This window comes from Aptenodytes forsteri, unplaced genomic scaffold (assembly GCF_000699145.1).
Source record: "Aptenodytes forsteri isolate BGI_AS27 unplaced genomic scaffold, ASM69914v1 Scaffold6, whole genome shotgun sequence".
Lineage (NCBI taxonomy): Eukaryota > Metazoa > Chordata > Aves > Sphenisciformes > Spheniscidae > Aptenodytes > Aptenodytes forsteri.
In genome coordinates this window covers 2,920,232-2,940,470 of record NW_008795709.1, presented here as the reverse complement: position 1 = coordinate 2,940,470, position 20,239 = coordinate 2,920,232, and the positions used below count along the sequence as shown (strand labels likewise).

Below are 20,239 nucleotides of genomic sequence, written 5' to 3'. Positions count from 1 at the left end.
TTAGTCTGATGAGGACAGGTAAGTAAGAATGACCTCCTATGTACTGTCATGAATCCCAGAAGAGCCTTCTCTCCTACTAAATTAGAAGTGACCTGTTCACCCAGGCCAAATCTCAAGTTATCCTACATGAAATCACCTATGGAGAAGAAAAAATGCACGCACAAATGGTTTGGACAGTGTCACCCATTCTTCTGCTCAAACTCTCACTCTGATTACAAAATCATCATAGATCAATTTGTTTTTCCAATGTTCATTAACTTGAACAAAGAGCTTGGAGACCTTCTGGCTACAAAGAAGTGACGCTTGAAGCTTCCCAACGTCATTGCCCCAGAATTACAGACTAGGAGTTATCCAGCACAGATGGCTTCTACCTACGTAACAGTGGCTGCAGTGAGTTGGATAAAAGATCCAAGTAGGTCATGCCATGCTGAAGAGTTTCTACTAGAAAGTAGCAGATGTCTTGGAAAGAGCTATTAGAACAAAACAAACAATCAAACATTTAAAAAAACCCACAAAACCCCAAAAAACTAAAAAGCAAGCTTACAGTGAGATCATTTCCCCAGTACATCCATCTAACTTTACAATGTTGATAGTCCAGGACTTCCTAAGATACCTGTGTCCTTGCACTTAATAACCCTTCTTCTGTGAATCCCCAGCCTGCAGCAGTGAGTTCCATAACTAAAGTGCATATCATGTGAAAGTGTATTTCCCTGTGCCAGTTTCAAACTTCCTGCCAAGTAATCAAGTAATTTTAATTTCCGTTTGGTACTAAGTCATGGCTTATGACCTCATGAGAAATAACTGCACTATACCTTTATAGTCCCAGTCACCCTTTTCTGCACTTGTGCAGATTCTGTCGTGACCTTTTTGAGATGAAGCATTCAAAACGCAAGTATCTTTTCGATGTATAGATGTGAGCATTGTTAGTTCCATAAAATTATAGTGATGAAAGAATTTGTCTCTTGGACAACTATAATAGCAAAATGCAGTACAGCAGCTACTAGTAGGTTTTGGTTGACAAGGTGCAACTCAAATTGCACAGGTGAAGCACCCGGTAGCCTAAGCCAGAACCTCACTGTGCTGGCTGCTATACAAGCACTGAACAAAAATCACTTCCCCAGCCAATTTAATAATATAACAAGAGATAGACAGGTGAATAAAGACACATAAAAGGAAGGTGAAGAGAAGATAAATTTGGCACCAAAACATGTCCTCTGCTCAAATGAGTGTTTTGTGATTTTCAAAACTGGACTTGTTATTTAACTAGCATTTGAAATTAACAGTCAGTTTTAAGAAAAATAAAATTTAGTGACTCAAGGCTAAAACAAACAAGCTTAAAGTTGATGCAATATTAATAATCCAATCAGACATTTGTACCTGGGGGAGGAACAGAGCTCAAGGTCTTGCAAACTACAAACAAAGAGAAGAGATAGTGCTGCAAGATTTTTTTTTTTTTAATGTTGTATTTGTTCTACTTCTTAAACACAAAGAACTGTGTCATCACTTCCCAGCATACCTTTAACTTCCATTTACGTTTTAAACATCCCAGCACTATTCCCCCCGTGCTGTCTATCATTTGTGGCTCAGCAGAATGCGGCAGAATTTCTTTCACATTGCACAGTGTCTGACCCTGCTAACGCTGGTACCAAATCTCCTGCCCCAAGCTGTGCTTAAAAAGGAACTCTTCTTAGGCTACCACCAGTTCCTCCTACACCTGTATTTTCTAAATATACAACACTCATGCTGATTGTGCTTTCATGGGTTGTCTGCGAGCTGTGCTCCGACGCAAGGTGCAATTCTTTAGTATAGGAAGGCTGTTGTTTTTCCCCTCCTAAACACCTGAATCTTGGTTACCAGTCAGGTACAGTCAACTCAAAATCTGGAGCCATAAGGTACTCCCATGGCTCCACGTGGCTCAATTCGTGCTGCTGTTTACTCCATGGTACAGCTGGCTAGCAAGTGCAAAGGGCTGGTTCAGGACAAACGCTGATAACAATTTGCTAATCTGATGGTATTCAGTATTATCATTAATGGCTTGGATGACGGAATAGGTTGTACACTTCTTAAATTGACAAATGAGAACAGCCTGGAAGGTATAATAGCATGCTGGCAGATGGGGGCTAGAATTCAAAATTATCTTACTGCACTGAAATAAATAATGTGCAGCTTCAGTGATGCAAAGAGTAGTACTTTTGAACTTCAGCTGTGATAACCAAACCAGCAAATAAGAAATTCTTTAGAAATTATCTGGATGTTTCAGCTATTCAAAAATAACATGTTAAGCAACAAAAAGCAAAATTGTGAAAAGAGCAAATTTGATACTGGAAATTTTAAATGGAAACTTTCTACATGGCATGGAAACCCTCCTTTCCATCCAGCATCAGAAAGAATTTGTCTGTTGTATTACGTCTTGGGCACCACTCTTCGAGGAAGATGAAGACCGCTTGGAAAGGGCTCAGAAGAGAATGGCAAGAACAACGAATGTTTGATGTTGAAAATATGGCCCATTAAGAGAGATGGAAAGAATTATACTTGACCTGTATAACTAAGAGAAGGTTGGGGGGGAAGTGATAAATACCTTTCCTTCAAAGGGAAGAGTAATAAACAATTTTCCATATACAAGGGGATGGGAAAAGAATTAACCAGTTTAAATTATGGCAAGATAACACAGACATCAGAAAACAAAAAATAAAGAAATTTCTAGTATCTGTAGACCACTAGAAAACATTGATGAGAGCTTATAATTTCTCCAGTCATTGCTGATTCTGTCTCAATGCAGAGAGAGACCCAGTGAGTCCTCAGACTCTCTTTGAGCCCCTTCTTCTGCAGCTCCCTGCCCCCCTCCATTGCTGAATCCGCTGGCGTACCTGCTTTGAAGGAAAGAGCAAGACAGATGGTTGCATATACAATTAGTTACCATTTTCCACATATCCCATCATTTGCCATGAAATGGCAATGACAATGCATTATAACAGTCCAGATGGTGGTCACTTCCTTTTTTTCTGCTCTGTTTTTCCTTTTTTGCTAATATTTTTTGTATGAATTGAGTGTAAGTATTTGCAGTCTGCTATATTAGCAAATGCGTTACTTGCTCTGCCTTAAAAGGAGATAGTATTTGAGATGCTTCTTTTAAAAAAGAAAGCTAAGCAAAACATTATAAGAAGCATTAATGTTGCTAAAGCACTTAGAGAGCCTCATGCAATGAAACAGAAGTTGGAAGGAAACACTTCAACATTTTCTGGAAAAAAAAAATTGTTCAATGAAAGCTAAATATGCACTGAATATGTATTTGTGTGTGTGTGTGTACTTATTTTCTCTCAGTAGCCCATAAGAATTCCTACAAGACATTTTGCTGCAACTAGGCTATAAAGAAAACTTTCTCAGAAACACGTTATCTATTTGTCTCAGCAAATAGCTATGTAGTTATGCTGGCTGCAGCATTTTTTTAAAATTTAGCACCATAAGAGAAGAACAGAACAGCACTGAGGACTGACTTCAAATAACATTTTGAGTACAAAATTTACAGTATGTATGAATACAAAAAATCATGACCACCTCTGTCATCGATTGGTTTTCCAACCTTTACTGCATTAAGTATCAGGGAATGTGCTGTTTAGATAACCAGATACACACTGCAAGGAGCGAGCGGACAAACCAAGCTCCCTGTGACCAATTTATAATCTGAAAGCTATTTGTGCAAGCCGTTTGGGAAAGATGAACAAATACAAGATGGCTGGTCTTCGCCCCCTAGCGTTTGCTTAAGAATTAATGTAAAACAACCATAAAAGAAAGAAAATTTTAAAAATCAATTTCTTTTGTAAAACACAACCAGAGAACACAAGCTATGTTCGTCTAAAGTACTACATAAGCATCAAGACTCTTTGTAAGACATCAACTCACAGATTTTTTTTGAAGAAACCAGTAAGATGAATCATATTTGCTGTGTAGAGAACTTACAGTTTGTACTTCTTAATTGTATGCATATAGTGGTATAAAAGACCAACTTAATTAAGAACTCAAGCAACCCAAGCAAGAGGCATTGTCTGCATTCTATGAATTTGAGTGGTTTGCGTTAATAGGACTCAACAGATCTGCAATTAACTGCTCGGCAGTGCCTTAGATGTGGTTGAGTTACATACAGATGTTGAAAAACAGTTTACTGTTAAGCACTTTGCTGCTTGAGTGAACGCAAGTGCTGTGCAAAGCTTGCCCTGGCAGAGAGCCTTATCGGTGAGACAAAAGTGACAAACGGAGCTGGGATTTCCAAGAAGCTGAGTACAGAAATCATCTGCTTGTCACACGGGAATGACTAAACGGAGTTCAGTGCTTCACCTGGCAGCTCATAGCCTGAACAACACGGCCAGCAAACAGTTGGCAAACAACTAGTCAGTGAGGCACTGAGGGGCCAAGCTAATACACCTGATAACCCAATAACACTGTGGGCAATCAACTGGACCATTACTAAGAGCGTGAATGAAAGAAGCAGCAGCCGTTCCCATCCCCTGCAGATCAGAGAGGGCATGTGAAGGGTTTTTTTTTTATTATTTCCTAAAGCATTAATCTAGAACATCCCAGGTCTGAATTTTCTAGTATTTTTAATTGTCTTTTATTAGATGCTCAGTTCTTTCCTTGAAACAAATTTCAAACAAGATCATACCACACATCTGACACAAAAGCAGTCTCTGTCCTTTTTCATAAGGAGTTACTGGAATGATTGACTCTGCATGCATTTTTATGCTCGCCCACAGGGTTAGTTCTCAGGAATCACAGCTCATTTTTGCTAAAGCCCACAAGAACATGAAATCTGGAGCTGGTTATGAAGACAGCTATTCAAAGCATGGATGAACTGCATCCTGCTGCTGGTGGGAACCTAGTGGCAGACATTTGTTGCCCTCCAGAGCAGGAAGGGCTCCTTATCTACTTAAGGAGAATCTATTCAGTTCTGAACAGCGCAGTATTTTAGTGAAGATAATTGGTCTTTCTAAAATAAAAGGAAAAAACATGGAAGAAATTTGCAAGGTGATGCAACACACAAAACAAGCCTGCACTTGTACTATTATTAGTAGAATATGTACTTGAAATGTATATAAATATGTACAGCTGATCCTGTCATAAAAATAATCTTCTCTTTTACATTGCAGACCATGTTATTTAAAGGCAAAACATAGCAACCCCGGCAGGTAAATTGCCCAGTGTTATGTGTCATTGAGTATCACCTCCCATTTGGTTTTCTATAAAAGCCATTACCTAGCAATGATCACAGTGATAAGGCAGCCTGTTATCCATTCCTTCCTTACTGAAATAAGCACAGCCTCATGGACCAGCTTGGGAGATTCATTCAATCGGATGCTAAAGGTATGTGACTAGACATATTAGAGTGCTTTACCAAGAGTTTTGTTACATTTTGGTAGTTTTTTTCAGGACTGACAACCAAAATGAGAAAATCTGTCTCCTTTCTCTTGTAACCTTGTCCAAAAATAGCAGTAATGTACATTTTCAAGACATAAAGAAGAAGGGAAAGATGAAAAAATCTTGTAGAAAAAAACTCATACACTTACTTAAGAAGTGAGGAACAGTCTCTAGCTATCAGTCCTTCATGCATTTAGAATAAAGCTAACACAGTTTTAACTAGGCAATTACTTCTCTGAATGATATCATACTTCAATGATTTTTAGATTAAGACAAAGAGGAAATCACAAATCTATCTAGACTAACTAACCCTTGCACAGAGGCCACATATAACCTTCCTGAAATACCTCCTTCCAGGTAAGAGCTCTGGCTGAAGATGAGCTATCTCTTAAAAAGCCATTCTTTTTTGCTATGTTCATTAATGAAAATCTAATCACAATTAAATACTGGGAATACTAAAATAAAAATGTTGTACCTTATTTCTGCTATGCGAGAGCTTAGCTTCCAGTTCTTCCCACTGGGTCCTGTTACTTCTTTTTCCCCACTAGATCAAAGAGCCTATTATTGTTATCTACCAGTTGCCTATACAAGTAGTTATAGATTGTGATCAATTACCTGCTTACTGAAGTTAAAAAACCCTTTAAATTCAATTTACAGTGTTAACATTAAAGATACTGTGAATTTCTGAGGTTTTTATATAAGCTCATAATAGTACGTCCCTGGCCATGTATCCCTGGTTATACATGCAGGGAAGCCATTTCTTCTTTAACAACATTGACCAGAAAACCAGGTTTATCTGACTAACCATGATGGTTCTCGGGGCTTCTCTAGTAATCAGTGTTTCCTGAGGCAAAGCATCTGCAGCCCATCCTGAACGTATAAGCTACCTTACTAGTTCCTTCATGCATGTTCTATATTTTGCTCCAAACATGTGGTTTGCTCCTGGACCTGGATTCCTCTCATTTAGTTACCTCCTTGCTTTTTTACTTATCCATCCTCTACTCTTTGGATCTTCTATAAATATTGGTTTTATTCACATCTTTGACAAAAACATTTTTTCTTGTAGTCCCTACATTAAATGTACTTTGTATTGCTACTAACAGAACATAGCGCTTTCAAGACCTTGTTGTCTAATATGTCTAAGGTCTTGCAAGACCTTACTGTCTATCTAGCAGCAGCTTGGATGCTCTAATTCACTTACAGCTAGTGCTGGTTACACAACCTTAGTCCAGATCCACACAGCCTAAGTTTTGCACAGCATAGGATGAAGGGTTAATCATTTATAATCTCACACCCACACATTATTGTGGTGTATTATTTTACTATTCATTAACTGAGACCTGGAATAACCATTCTCTTACTGTCTATCTAGCAGCAGCTTGGATGCTCTAATTCACTTACAGCTAGTGCTGGTTACACAACCTTAGTCCAGATCCACACAGCCTAAGTTTTGCACAGCATAGGATGAAGGGTTAATCATTTATAATCTCACACCCACACATTATTGTGGTGTATTATTTTACTATTCATTAACTGAGACCTGGAATAACCATTATTAGATAATTAGATAATTATTAATTATCTATCACTGGAATGTACCTATTCCTCATAAACAGACCAAATCCCAAAATAAATGGCTAGTCCCAATTTACACGTTTCATACTATTATCCAATCCACCACATGTGCGAAATGTCATACTAGCAATTTACCACTTGACCCTATGTAGTTAACAAGCTTTCTTTCCTTCTTTCTCTTTCTTTCTTTCTATTTTTTTTTTTTTAATTATAGCATTTTAAATGAAATCTGAAAGTAGAGTAAGGATTCTTAGAGACACTCACCTAGTAGTGCTAATTCGTCTGGTGAAAGACAGTAATGAAAGCAGCAGTACGATATTATATAATCTTATGCATTAGCAGCAAAACTTTTGCAATCGGATAAAGCATCCTGTATACTTACTGTAGTAGCTATGCACAAGAGCCGAAGTACAGTTTAGTTACATATTTGCATAGATTCGTTGCAAGTTACATTTCTGCTGATTAAGCTAACTAGTGTTTTTTGATGGCAATGGACTTTTATGTAGGGATATGCTATCATTCTCTTGCCTAGGACAGTGTGTATAGGAGGAATAAACACACACAGCACTTTCCCTGGAGAAGAGGATCTGACCTGCTTGTGGTCTCTTGTTGGAGTCTACGGGCAGCAGAGGCAGACACATGCTATGAATGTACTTTGCTCTGCTGTTATTCAGGGAAAGCGCAAAGTGCTTGTCCCACTGCACACGCGCTGGTGAGAGAGAAGCCTACAGCAAAACCAGAAATCCACTCCATTCCAGTGCGACGTACAAAAGCACACGTTGCTGGACAGCTTTGCAATGGGATCCAATAGTCGCTAGAGCTAGGAGAGGAACTTTTGAACAGTTTTCCAGCAGAAAACTGTTTGATGATAAAAAGGAGTCACAGTAAATTATACCAGTATTGATCAAAGTTCTTACATAGATCTTTAAAGAACAATATAAAGAAAATTCTTTCCCTTCAGAAATATTTTGAAATCCAGCACCATCTGGGATTTCATTATCACAGTCCAGAGACTGTGCAGAGATCAAAGCACCATCCCAGAGTGCTGATGTGGTCATGATAGCTTTGGCAGATGATTCTTATATCCCTTTGTTCCTTTGCCCAACTGTAATAGTCTCAAGTAAATCAGTCTTATAAAGGGTATATTCTCTTCCTACCACACATGCCACACTATTAAATCTATTTTTTGGTTAAAAAATGGAATTAGGAAAGCATTTAATTGCTGTTAAACACTGATCTAAATATTTTCAGATCCTAATTATTATTGTCTCACAAAATGTCTTTAATTTACTGTTCTTATGGACTTTCTTAATGACAGAATAAAGTAGCAGATAACAATCTGTAAATGAAGCACTTCGCAAAGAGACTGGTCCAATTATGACTAGATACAGGGAAGTTCTTATTAAGTTTCCCTCATTTGGATGTTTTGAGAGAGAACATTCTGTCAAATCCATGCTCAAAAGATCATTCAGCAGCAAGCATAAGAAAATGACTACATTTCCAGGCATTGATTATATTCATTACTGTTACAGCTCTTAAACTTAGATTTAAAAATATTTTGGTTTGGTTTGGGTTTTTTTAACATCAGTTTGTAGAAAACATGGGGTAAATGAAAACTAAAAACATTCCTGTTTCGAAGTTATGGAATCAGACAAGTACAAACCTAAAAAAAAGAGAGTAGATTTCCTTTTGAACCTATAACCTGTCAAGTTTTATCCAGCAACTTTTAATAGTGAAAGAGTGAAATTCCCTTCCATATCATTCCCTTTTCACCTTATTTCTCAGAGCAAGTATGAAGGACCAGGCCTTTAATGGGATGTTACTGCAAAAATCAGATGCTTAGCTTTTTACAGTAGGTTCACAGCAACCTGTGGTTTTAGATCACTGAGGTGTATCAAAATCCAATCTTTTCCACAGAATTGGAACTACTTTTTTATATTAATGTGCTTAAAATTTGTGTGCTTAAAATACTGCAAGATATAGTCTGTCCTCAGGCAGCACTGAGCTCATCTCTTAGCACCCAACTCTTCCATCCTCAGAAGCAAGTTCACTACTTTCTTAAAGAGAGAATTTACAGTTAAAGAGAAACTTTACAACTGCTTTCCAATATCAAAATTACATGGTTTCCTTTCTTAAGTGCCATTTAAATGCTAATTTTAAAAACGTGTTTTCACTTTGTTCCATATTAAGGAATATTGGAAAAGATACGATTGTACTTAATAAAGAAACTGCTGCCACATTTGGAAGACAGAAGGAAGTATCATCAGGAGTTTGCCTCATCCACTTCATTTCATGGAGTGCATAATATTGTTCAAACGCAGAGCAAGACTCGCAAAGTGCTGTGGCTGTTAGTAGTGGTGGGCTGTCTTGCCATTGCTATTTGGCAAATCTGCAGTCGCTTCATCTACTACTTCAGCTGGCCAACCACAACTACAGTGGTCACTCAGTATGTGGAAAATGTCAAATTCCCTGCCGTGACTTTTTGCAACTTGAACAGGTAAGAGATATGTTTGTTGTTTGCTCTTGAGAGGCAACACCTCTTTATCTGAAAGCAGTCAGGTTCCACAATTGCTTGAACAAATCGCATAAAACAGGGAAAATACAGCTCTGAGGGGCATGTCTTCCACACCACCACATAAGATTTAAATGAAAAGGAACATACGAGAATCAAGGAAGGGGGGTTGTTTTTTTAATCTTCCCCCTCCTTCAGATGAACAATTGCACTACAGGTTTTTAAGTTTCAAAACATAAGTTGGAGTAGAAAAACCTCTCTGGTGTTGTTCTTCTATGTAGGAGTGTTGCTTCTACAGTGTAACTAAGAGACAGTCATCAAAGTTAAAAATAAAAGACAAGATTTGCAAATAGAGAGATTCAAATAGAAACCTCACACAAATGTAGAAATCTCAGGCAAAGGAGATACTTTTTTTTCGGAGGTGCTCGGCCTTTATGGTTCCAGCTGATGTCAGTGGGATTTGCAGGAGGGAAGCATTTGGTTTGTTTGGAAGTCATGTGTCTAAGCAGGAACTTCGCTACAGATTTCTACATTTGAAGATAATGGCCAAGATTCAAATGCAGCCAATTTGAAACAACGTAGTAAACCTACGGCCCGATTTTTAAAGCAAATATGTAATTTAGGAACAGTTTTAGAAATACAGAAAGTTTACCCACAATGTTTCCTCAAGAATTGTAAGTTTTCTTATCATCTACCTTTTGCTGGCAGACTCAGCCAGAAGTCCAAGTCTCAAATATCTGGAGCCGTTCTGCCTCACTATGCCTCCTTCCCATTGCCCTGCATAAAGCCATCCTGGGTTATACTGCACAACATGCACTGCAGATAGAAGTCCCTTTTGATTACAGTGGGCTGCCTATTATAAAAATGCCTCACTTCTTGTAACTTCAGCGGCAGCACATTGTAAGCAAATAGTCAGCTACGGAGCATGGCAGTTGTCTGCCTAAGCAACAGTTTGCTGCCACATCCATCTGTTGTTCATGCTGTGCTTATCCTTCCCTCCTGTTTTTAGTAACCAGTTTTTTCGTTGGCAGGACAAAGAGGCACAAATCTACCTTTGTCTTTATTTTTTTACTCAAATTCAGTTGTGAAGAGTTGTTCCTACCAATCTTCCTTAAGTTGGGGCATTAAGATCTATTATACCAATACATTGATATGTTTTTAAAAATAGGATTACATAAAATGGCAATTCTAAAGAACATGGTATTGTAGTTTCATTTGTGTTTATTCTCTTTTCAAACTTATAACTGTTCTGTAAACCCTTACTTTACTTCAATAAAGGACTTCAATGCTATACATCAGGAAAGCACCTCCAACACCTCATCATGTTTTTGAGATTTTTCAAGTGGATTCTAGGAGTAAGGATCACCTTTGGTTTATACCACTGTGTCACCAGCCACAGAGCTCATGGGAAGGTAGACTGTCTCTACACTGGGGTGTAGAGCCTTAGTAAAACAGGTATATGAGATTACTGCAAATGCACTTAGAAATCAATTTTCTAAATGATGGAAGACAGCTTTTTTGAAAGGAACAGCTCCACCCAGCTAGTTTCCCACTTGTAAATGCAATTGTTCAGCTTGTCATCTGTTCTACAAATCTGGTCGATGGCTTATGCAGATGGCTAAGCTACTCGGGTTTTTTGGTTTTTATTTTTTTAATGAACAACCACACACAACAGAAATGTTTCCAGTATGACTGACCAGAATAGCCATGGGAAGGTGTCCATTTTCTGTTTTCAGATATGGAAAATACCTTCCTAGAAATGGAGACTATATTGCTTATTCATGTTGCAAAGATCAAAGTGCAACATGGCGGGCAAGAATCACTTATAGTTTGCGAGCAGACAACAAATCATGTCACAGATTTGGCAACAGCAGCCTTGAGATCAGTCCTATAACTCTGCAGAACTCCAAGCAATTCTTTTTCCTTCCCACTGACAGGTTTCAAGCTCATGCAGTAAGCAACCTCAAAATAATTTTTTTAATTTGGAACATTGTGTCTGGAGTTCTCCAAAAATTTGCTGTGCAAGATAAATATTCTCAAGAGCTAAATGATTTCCTTCTTGGGAACCAGAACTTCAGCATCAAGGAGTTTACAAAGAAAAATGGGTTTTATCTGAACAGCAGCACATTGCTAGAATGTGAATTTTTTGGAAAGCCATGTTATCCACAGGTAAATATGTTTATTTTACTAAAACAGTAGCATGGAGGGGAAGGGGATGTATTCTTACCACTAAACTTGAGACATCTAGCTTTGCCAGTTACTCCCCCTGTTATCCCTTTACAGTCAGCCAATGGAGAAAAAAGGTCCTGCTCTAAATCACCCTGAGGACCCCGATTCTCCCACTGACTGCAGAGGGAGCCTGCTGGACTCCCTGAGCTGTAAAATGGGATTTCAGTCTAAATTGCTCTCTGCCTAGTGCTGCTTCTGCACAAATAGCAGCCTTTGAAAGCTGTCATACCTCCAGGCTGTATCTAACAACGTTTTGCATAAATGGCCTATAACGAAAGTCAGTTTGAACAGAGTTTTTTGCATGAGATGATTGCGTAGTTTTGTTCTTGAGGTCAAGAATATAGACAACCAGGGTAACTATATGCAGAGTCCACAGGAATTTTAAATAATGAGGTGAAAATAGCCCATCTCTGGGAATTTTCGACAACAGCCAAAGAATATGATTGTCCCATTTTTATGTCGATTCTTCCACAGAGCAATTCCCAACTTAAATAGAAAACATGAACAGAAAAGTCAGGCCTATATTCTTTCGGATTACTCTAACCTTTAGATATGCTGTAGCTTCTAAAATTAGGCATTGGAGAGTTCTCTTAACTGAAAGACACTAGTGCTAATAACTAAAACTAAAGCATTGAGATGCAGTCATATTAAATCATGAGGTGGCTTTGGGAAAAAATGCAAATATTGTGCTTTCATATGTAACACGAAAAACAGTCTTCACTAAACATCTACTGGAAAAATTAAACAAGCTGGTTTTGAATATATAATTTCTGTATAATGTAACAGGTATAGAAAAACAACAGGACCTCACTAAATGATTCTGAGCAGCTCATAGGTATTAAGAAACAATGTGAAATTTCTCCTTTAAACTTCATTTTCTATAGAAAGGGATGAAATCCTTTTGAATATTTCCATCAATTGCCACTTTTCTGATTGTAATATTTAGCACTGCCTTTGAGGGGCAAAAAAAACCAAACCAACCCCAGTAGTCTTGCATTGTAATTTGCTAAGGAAACTTCAAATGATCTTTCATTTTACTCTTCCCTGTTTTCCTTTATTGAAGGATTTTGAACATGTTTTCACTGAATATGGAAACTGCTTTACTTTTAATCACAATGATCTTCCAGCAAGAAAAGTGAGTTTGTCTGGAAGAGGCTTACATTTGCTTTTTGATGTCCAACAGGTACAACTATCCTAATGATTATAAACAGCAAATCATGTAATAACTTATAGATGAGTAGAGGTATTTTGGTTTGGGTTTGGTTTTTTGTTTGTTTGGTTTTACACAGACCTTCAGAATTTCATGCACAAAATTCTGTATCAAAACTATTTCTGAGTGAGAAGGTATTTTAAAGGAAAGATCTAATACAGATTTAAAAAGTCAGAATTATTATTGAGTCTGTCCCCAGCTAACTGGTTCTGAAAGTTGTGAGTGAGCATATATATGTATATATACACAGTTCACCTACAATTGAAACGTCATCAGAGCAGTAATTTAATTTTATACAAGCGCTTAGGGGTAACATCATTTCATTTTAATAAAAGGCCCAGTAGGGAAGGTCATATGGTGCCAATTTCTAAGTAGTACTGAATTTTAGTTGCAGAAGCAGCAGCTGTAAGTGCTCAATGCCAGCTAAGATCTGGTCTTTGCACTATAAATAGTCTGACCTTATTAGAATTGTCTTTGACCAACAAAAACCAGAAAACTCAGGGAATATCACCTCGTGAGATCAGGGAAGAAAACTAAAATCTAGAGTGATAAATGACTTAGACATTCACTTTTGTTCTCTAGGAATTATGAGACAGGAGTGAGGTTCTGGAGAGGGTAATGGAAAGTTTGCTGAAATGTGATGGGTAGTTGCAAGTAAAAGGAACGAATATCCAAGTTGTGAGTAAATGTTCATCTATGCCTTCTTGCTTTTGAAATTGGGAGATGACAGAAGGAATAAAAAACCTGAGAGTTTATGGTAACTGGAAGGATACCCACAGAGGTAATCAATAAAGGAAATTCAAGTCAGTTTGCTTCTGTACTTTTCTGTAAATTGCCAAAAATGTGACTAGAGATACAAGACCAAATAAAAAAGCATAGTACCATTTTAAAGATAGCTAAAGCTTCAGATGGTGAGCAAAGCCAAAACTATTTTAAATAATTATTTTTGTATCAGGAACAATTCACTGATGAACCTGCTCTTGGTTATACTGATGCTGGTATAACTTTTGTTATCCATTCACCCAAAGAGCTTCCACGCTTTGATGGTTTAGGTTTATTAACACCGGTCGGCATGCATGCACAGGTCGCAATCCGCCAGCTGAAGGTAAGGACTTTGTCCATCAAGTGGAAATACTGGTCTTTACTGTCTCTAATTCTCTTCTGAAGCATGACAATGAATTAGACGTTTTGGAAGTTAAAATATTTATCATGCCAAAGTGACTCCTAAAAATAACATTTCCTCCAGACACAAACAAAATTACTGCTATTTTGGAGGGGGATGTCATCGGTCTTCATAATCTGTATCTATTAAAGTCAGCCTTTCGTTCCTGACATCTTACAGTCTCGCTGACATATAATGATACAAGGACACCACAGCATTTCCCCATCAACACATTGTTACCATTAAGGTTGTCTCAGATTCCCAGTGGAATCCAAGTGGAGTGGATGACCCTTCTGTGCTAGGCTGTCTGATCAGGTCCTACTTTTGCTGTGAGAGAGAGGAGATGATTTTATAATCCCAAAAGCACAAACTGTAATTGCCTCCAATTAAATCACAGTGTTACTGCTTATGTCTTTAACAGGCTTCCTTCAGCACTTTAAAATGTGAGAAAATAATACCTAAATTTAAAACAGAGACAAAAAAATTATATCTTCTGTTATTATTACCCTACAGTCAATTATCCAAGAATACCCATGGGGAGAGTGCAAGCCTGATATAAAGCTTCAGTACCACGAGATTTATAGTACTAACGGATGTTTGCAGGAATGCAAAGCCCGGTACATACAGGACTGGTGTGGCTGTTTGCCATTCATTCTTCCAGGTATTTCTCAGGAATATCATCATACCATACACTGATCATCTTGCTAGGAGACCTCACCTGTTATTGAACAGCAAAGGAGATGGGGCACATGCTTGAGGGATATCTACAGCGGGGATTAATTAAAATTATATAAATTTGTTATTAATATATAAATTTGTCTTTTTCTTTTTCTTTTTTTTTAATTCAGAGAAAACAAGCAAGATATTGGGTCAGCTCTAGACCTAGCATCTGGGTCAATGGCTATTCTTAGGATACAGACCAAAAAACTTGAAAGAAAAGATTATGCCTAGGGCTGTGAGACAAGTCTGTAGTCTTCAACCTGACTTCCTAAAGAGTTGGAACTAAATTATAAATTTGTCTTTTTCTTTTTCTTTTTTTTTAATTCAGAGAAAACAAGCAAGATATTGGGTCAGCTCTAGACCTAGCATCTGGGTCAATGGCTATTCTTAGGATACAGACCAAAAAACTTGAAAGAAAAGATTATGCCTAGGGCTGTGAGACAAGTCTGTAGTCTTCAACCTGACTTCCTAAAGAGTTGGAACTAAATTCATAAGAAGTCATAGATTTTCACATGTATCACAGAAAACCTACTTTGCAGATGTTTAGCAGCTGCAGCAGAACTGATTGCTTGAAGACAGAAACTGAGCTCCCCCACATGAACCGTGGAAAGAGTCTGGCACCAGAAGAGGGCTCTACAAAAGCCAAAAGGCTGCATGGAGCCATTTAATCAGCCCGAAATGCAGAGTACCAGTGTATGCTGCAATACTCCCCTCCAGAATCCAGGCATCTTAATCACTCTAGAAATGTAAAGCAGTAACACTGAGCCCTGACCAGTCTCCTCCCTCCCACCTTTTCAGCATTAAAAGTAATGATAATACTGTCACCTCTCTCTGAAGCAAGAGCTGGACCCCAAATCTCTGCCCTCACAGCTCTTTTTTCACAATTAGTGGGCAAGAAAGCCACTGTCACGCCTGCACTTTCTGACTCAATGTATTTTTAAATATCCCCAAGCAAGGTAGAATGTTTTCACTGAGGGAGACCCATTAATGAGTAATGTCTAGCCTGTTTGTTTGACAACCTCTTGGAAAGGAGGTTGGCAATCTCCTGGAAACTCTCATGGAAAGGTGTTTGAGAAAGAAATTAAGTCCAGGTCTCCCATACCCAGGGTGAGAGCTTTATACAGTGACAGTTCGATAAAGGAGGGCAATGCCTTCTTTAACTGTGTGCTAAACTGCTAAGTAATATTTCCATGCAAGGGAAAAAATTGGGGAGAAAGTGAGACCATCTGGAATCTGAAAATTTTGCTGTTAGCTCAGGGTGCTATCTTACTCCTTAGGTCTCCAAACAACTCTTGCATGAAGTTTAAAACTTTTGCTGAAACACATGGAGTGTAATCATATATCCCATCTACCCTACTTTGTTTTGTCATTTCCACCAGGAAAACCAGGAATTCCTGGCCTTAGCAAGCTAACACAAAGAGTGAGCCACAAGCTTAAAGGCAGTTCTGGCTGGCACACATAATAAAGATGTTTGCTCCAACAGCAAGCCTCTTGGCTTGGTCTGTTTTCTCTTTTCACTGTGTACCCCTTTTGGTGTTGGTAACTGCACTGTGCCCAACTGAATTGATTTCTCAGTTGCGTAATGATAAACATGAAGCGGTGAGCAGGCTTTGATGACATTACAATTCAGTTTAGTACAAATAGAGCTAAGGGTTAGATTGTTAATTGAAGTTCCTGAAGTTTGTTTTTTATTTTTAAGGAAATGGAACAGAATGTGATTTGCTGAAGTTTTACAATTGTGTTTATCCGGCAGTCTGTGAGTAATTACTTCATATTTTCTAAGCCAATTCCAAATAGTAGACAATATCTATCAATTAAAATACTGAAAGTAGTACTGAAATGAAGTACATCCCAGTTCATTTAATACTCTGAAAATAGAGACCAGACAGAGCATTAAATAGATGCCAATTAAAAAAACCATAAGAATTCATTTTAGTGATCAGAAATGGTTTAAAATGGAAGAATGTCCAGTTAATCTGTTTTCAGTTATCAAGCCTCTGGCTTGCATTTTTGCAGCTTCATGGTATCATCCTTCTAGCTCCAATGTTGTATTCTTTTTGTTTGTGACAGAAAAGCGAACAGCACAGTAATAATAGGTTTGCTAACTGATAAAAAATATTCAAAATCACTGGACTTTAAGGTTTTATCTTTTCAAAAGTAAAATGAATTATATATTTTCAAAGTGCTCCAAATGCAAGCCATTTCCAGAAGCAAATAATCTGCACACAGTAGATATGAAATTTGTAAGTCGCTACAACATACTTTCTGGAAAATACTGCAAATGCTAATCTGAGAAGTAACTTGTCATGAACTTCAGAAAGCCTCCTTTTCAACTGTTTTGGATTCTGCTATGTAATGTGTCTCTCCCTTCCCAAAGGAATGGATGATTAAGATACCAAGTAGATTAACATGTTGGGGGGGGGCTGTGCAGGGGTTTATTTCTGTTTTGATTAGGTGTGTGCAACATTCAGGCAAGATCTACTACTATGAACAATGACTATATCTTTTTCCTGTCGCTCTTCTGAAATAGATTCCACTAAGTTCACATTCTTATATAATCATGATCTTTGATAGCCTGTCATGGTGAAAATACGTATATTATTTCACTTAATGGATATTCTGTGACCAAGTTTCAAAGAAACCGCTGAGCAATAAACAAAAATGGCCCCTAAGTCCTATCAAGGATGGATAGGATTCAGAGCTGGACCCCAGAAGGAACTGGCATCACATGCTGTATATGGTGAACCTGGCTTGTAGGTGTCTGGTCCCCAGGACCCCAAGTTAGGTGCTAAGTCTCCTTTTACAGTGCAGGAGGGGTTAGACATCTGATAAAAACTCAAATGACAGCACACTGATCCAGTATCTGCGGGACCTACCGTTGGCGAGAGCATTTATTTTAGGAACTCTAAAGGCCGGCTATCCAGAACGAAATCCACAACCCCAGTGTCCCTGGAGAGTACCTCAAATCATCAACTAACAGGCTAAGATATCTCCTCCCCTGCGGTTTGCAACAGCGAGAAGTCCACACACAGAGGGAACAGGCACGACGGCCGCCATCACAGCAGAACAAATAGAGCATCACAAGCAGGAGGCTATGGTACTCATCTCAGAGTACCAGATGGCTTTGGGTGATGGTTTATGCTTTAGGAAATATTTATGACTTACCGTTTTTCTTCTACATGAATTTTCTCCAGCTTTCCCAGATTTCTATAGTGATTTCTTTCTGTTAGAGCCTCGTCAGGGGAATGGCTCCCCACTTTCATGAGCAGCAGACCTGCAGAATTTTGTGACTTCTCTTTGGTATTTGAAGAAACAAAGCTGTCCCTAAGCCCTCTTAGCTGTCTTAAACCCAATTATCAAATGGCAGGCAGGGGTTAAGGTAAAGTGAACTTAGTTTACCGAGATTTTTATGTAGTTATCCAATGATAGCAAACTAGAACTGGCATTGCTCTGGAAGCTGTTTCTGTGCACTGAAATGAGCTAGGCAGACATCAAGAGATCAAGACCAAGGATTATATACCTAAGTATGTACTCAGAAAGCTAGCACAGAACATGAAAAGTCTTCTGTTGTCCTACTGTTTAACTGTGGATGAGAAATAATAAGGACATAAAGCCCTAATGAGGGCAGAAAGACTTACAGGTGCTGAATTTCTTTGGAAAAAGTGACCAAAAAAAATCTCAACCCTTATTACTGTGCACCAGTTTCCCAAATGCCAGTTACAAATACTTATTTGTTCCTTCAAAACTGGTAGGTATCCACTTTTCTCAGGATAACTAACCCATATGTTTATCAAAGTCCGTTAAAAATAATTTTGTAAGTTTTAAAAAAGTTTTTAAACTGTGTGCTTTTTTAGCAATATTATGCAAATTCTTTCTCCTGAAATTTCAGATGATATAGAGATAAAAGGATTATGTACAGTAGGAACCCACAATTCCACTTGCCCTGCCCCATGTGAAGAAACGGATTATCCTACCACTGTCACCTATTCAAGTTTTGGAGGAGAAAAAGCCATAAAATACTTTTCTGCAAAACTGAAGAAAAGCCCAGAATACATCAGGTAATCTTGCCTAGCACCTTGTCTAATAAAGAAATTATCGATTACTTTTAAGTGTGCTAACAGAGCATATGATGTAAATATGACCTTTAAAAAAGATATTCTTATCTGTGGTATTAATAATGTCCTCTGTGAGATAAAATAATCTCTTAGACAAAATTGGTTAAGATTTTTACATATTCGTATATATATAAAATATACTTAGATACAGCTAAGACTTGTGGATAACATAAAATAGATACTGCAATTAAAAGTAATGTTCTCAATTACCTTCTGCGTCATCGATCTCTCATAACAAAGCTTTTTGATCACTTTTGCAATTAAGAATAAAGAAAGGACAGGGTTATCAAACCTATCCACAATCCACATGAGCAATCCATCCAAGAGAAAAGACAAATCTTCACCCTTCCACAACTGAAGTCAATGAACAACCTAAATAGATGCTATATAAAGTTGTTCTCCTTTCTCTCAACCCATTCCCAAAGGAAGCTTCATAAGCACTGAAGAGTTACGTTTTATTGTAGCAATAATGTCACAAGTTTAATAATCTTTTCTATTGTTAGTAGAACTCATTAATACTGTTTATATTATAAAAGTTATTTAGAAAATATTTGGTACAATATTAATTCTCATGAGGGAGCAGAAGAGTGAAATAGCATGGTTCTAGCTGTGTGACTGAAAACGCTACACAGCAAAAGAAAGTAGGTCTATACCCAAAAGAAGAGACCTTCGAGTGTGAAAACGTCTCAACAGTATTGACTACACCTTTTACCCAGGAAACAGTGTTAGAACTTATGTTATGCATAGAGCTGTGTCATTCAGTAGTAGCACTAAGCTGACATAATCTGCATACTTTTAAATTCATAGAAGAGAGATCATACGTGCTTATGCTTTAATAGAGCATACGTGCCTTACTGTTACAATATAATAAATTGATGCCAGATTTCCTTGCAAACACAAGCATTATATATCCAAAAATAGAATTATGTCCAGATTTTTTTGCTAGAAAGATACAGTCTAGTTGTCAAAGAGCATTTAATACAGTTTTATAGACTGAATTGCCTCTTGCTCACAGATGTAGATGTCAGCAGTACAAGTAAGTATTAAGACAGGTGCTACAGGAACTCATAGTATCCACATCATCAAAATATGTTTATAAAGAACGGTAGAAAATTTGGCTAATGAAATATCTATGAGTATTTCATTGTTTCAGTGACTGGTTTTCTCACTCTGGAAGCCATCAGTCTGCAAATGCTTGCATATGTTTATATGTGAACAGGAACTATATGAATCATAGAACAGTTTGGGTTGGAAGGGACCTCTAAAGGTCATCTAGTCACCCCCTGCCGCCGTGGGCAGGGACATCT

General features: G+C 37.8%; 1 protein-coding gene across 1 annotated transcript in view; it reads left to right on the top strand.

Annotated features, from left to right (window-relative positions):
- Positions 1-5,315: 5,315 nt before the first annotated feature.
- ASIC5 (acid sensing ion channel subunit family member 5) overlaps positions 5,316-20,239 on the top strand; it is a 17,342-nt gene continuing 2,418 nt past the window's right edge. The window contains exons 1-8 of the mRNA XM_009283326.1: positions 5,316-5,355; positions 9,175-9,481; positions 11,434-11,665; positions 12,789-12,908; positions 13,891-14,040; positions 14,611-14,758; positions 16,517-16,573; positions 18,707-18,875. Of these exons, the coding sequence (XP_009281601.1) occupies positions 5,316-5,355; positions 9,175-9,481; positions 11,434-11,665; positions 12,789-12,908; positions 13,891-14,040; positions 14,611-14,758; positions 16,517-16,573; positions 18,707-18,875 (1,223 nt within the window). The remainder of the gene's footprint in view (positions 5,356-9,174; positions 9,482-11,433; positions 11,666-12,788; positions 12,909-13,890; positions 14,041-14,610; positions 14,759-16,516; positions 16,574-18,706; positions 18,876-20,239) is intronic.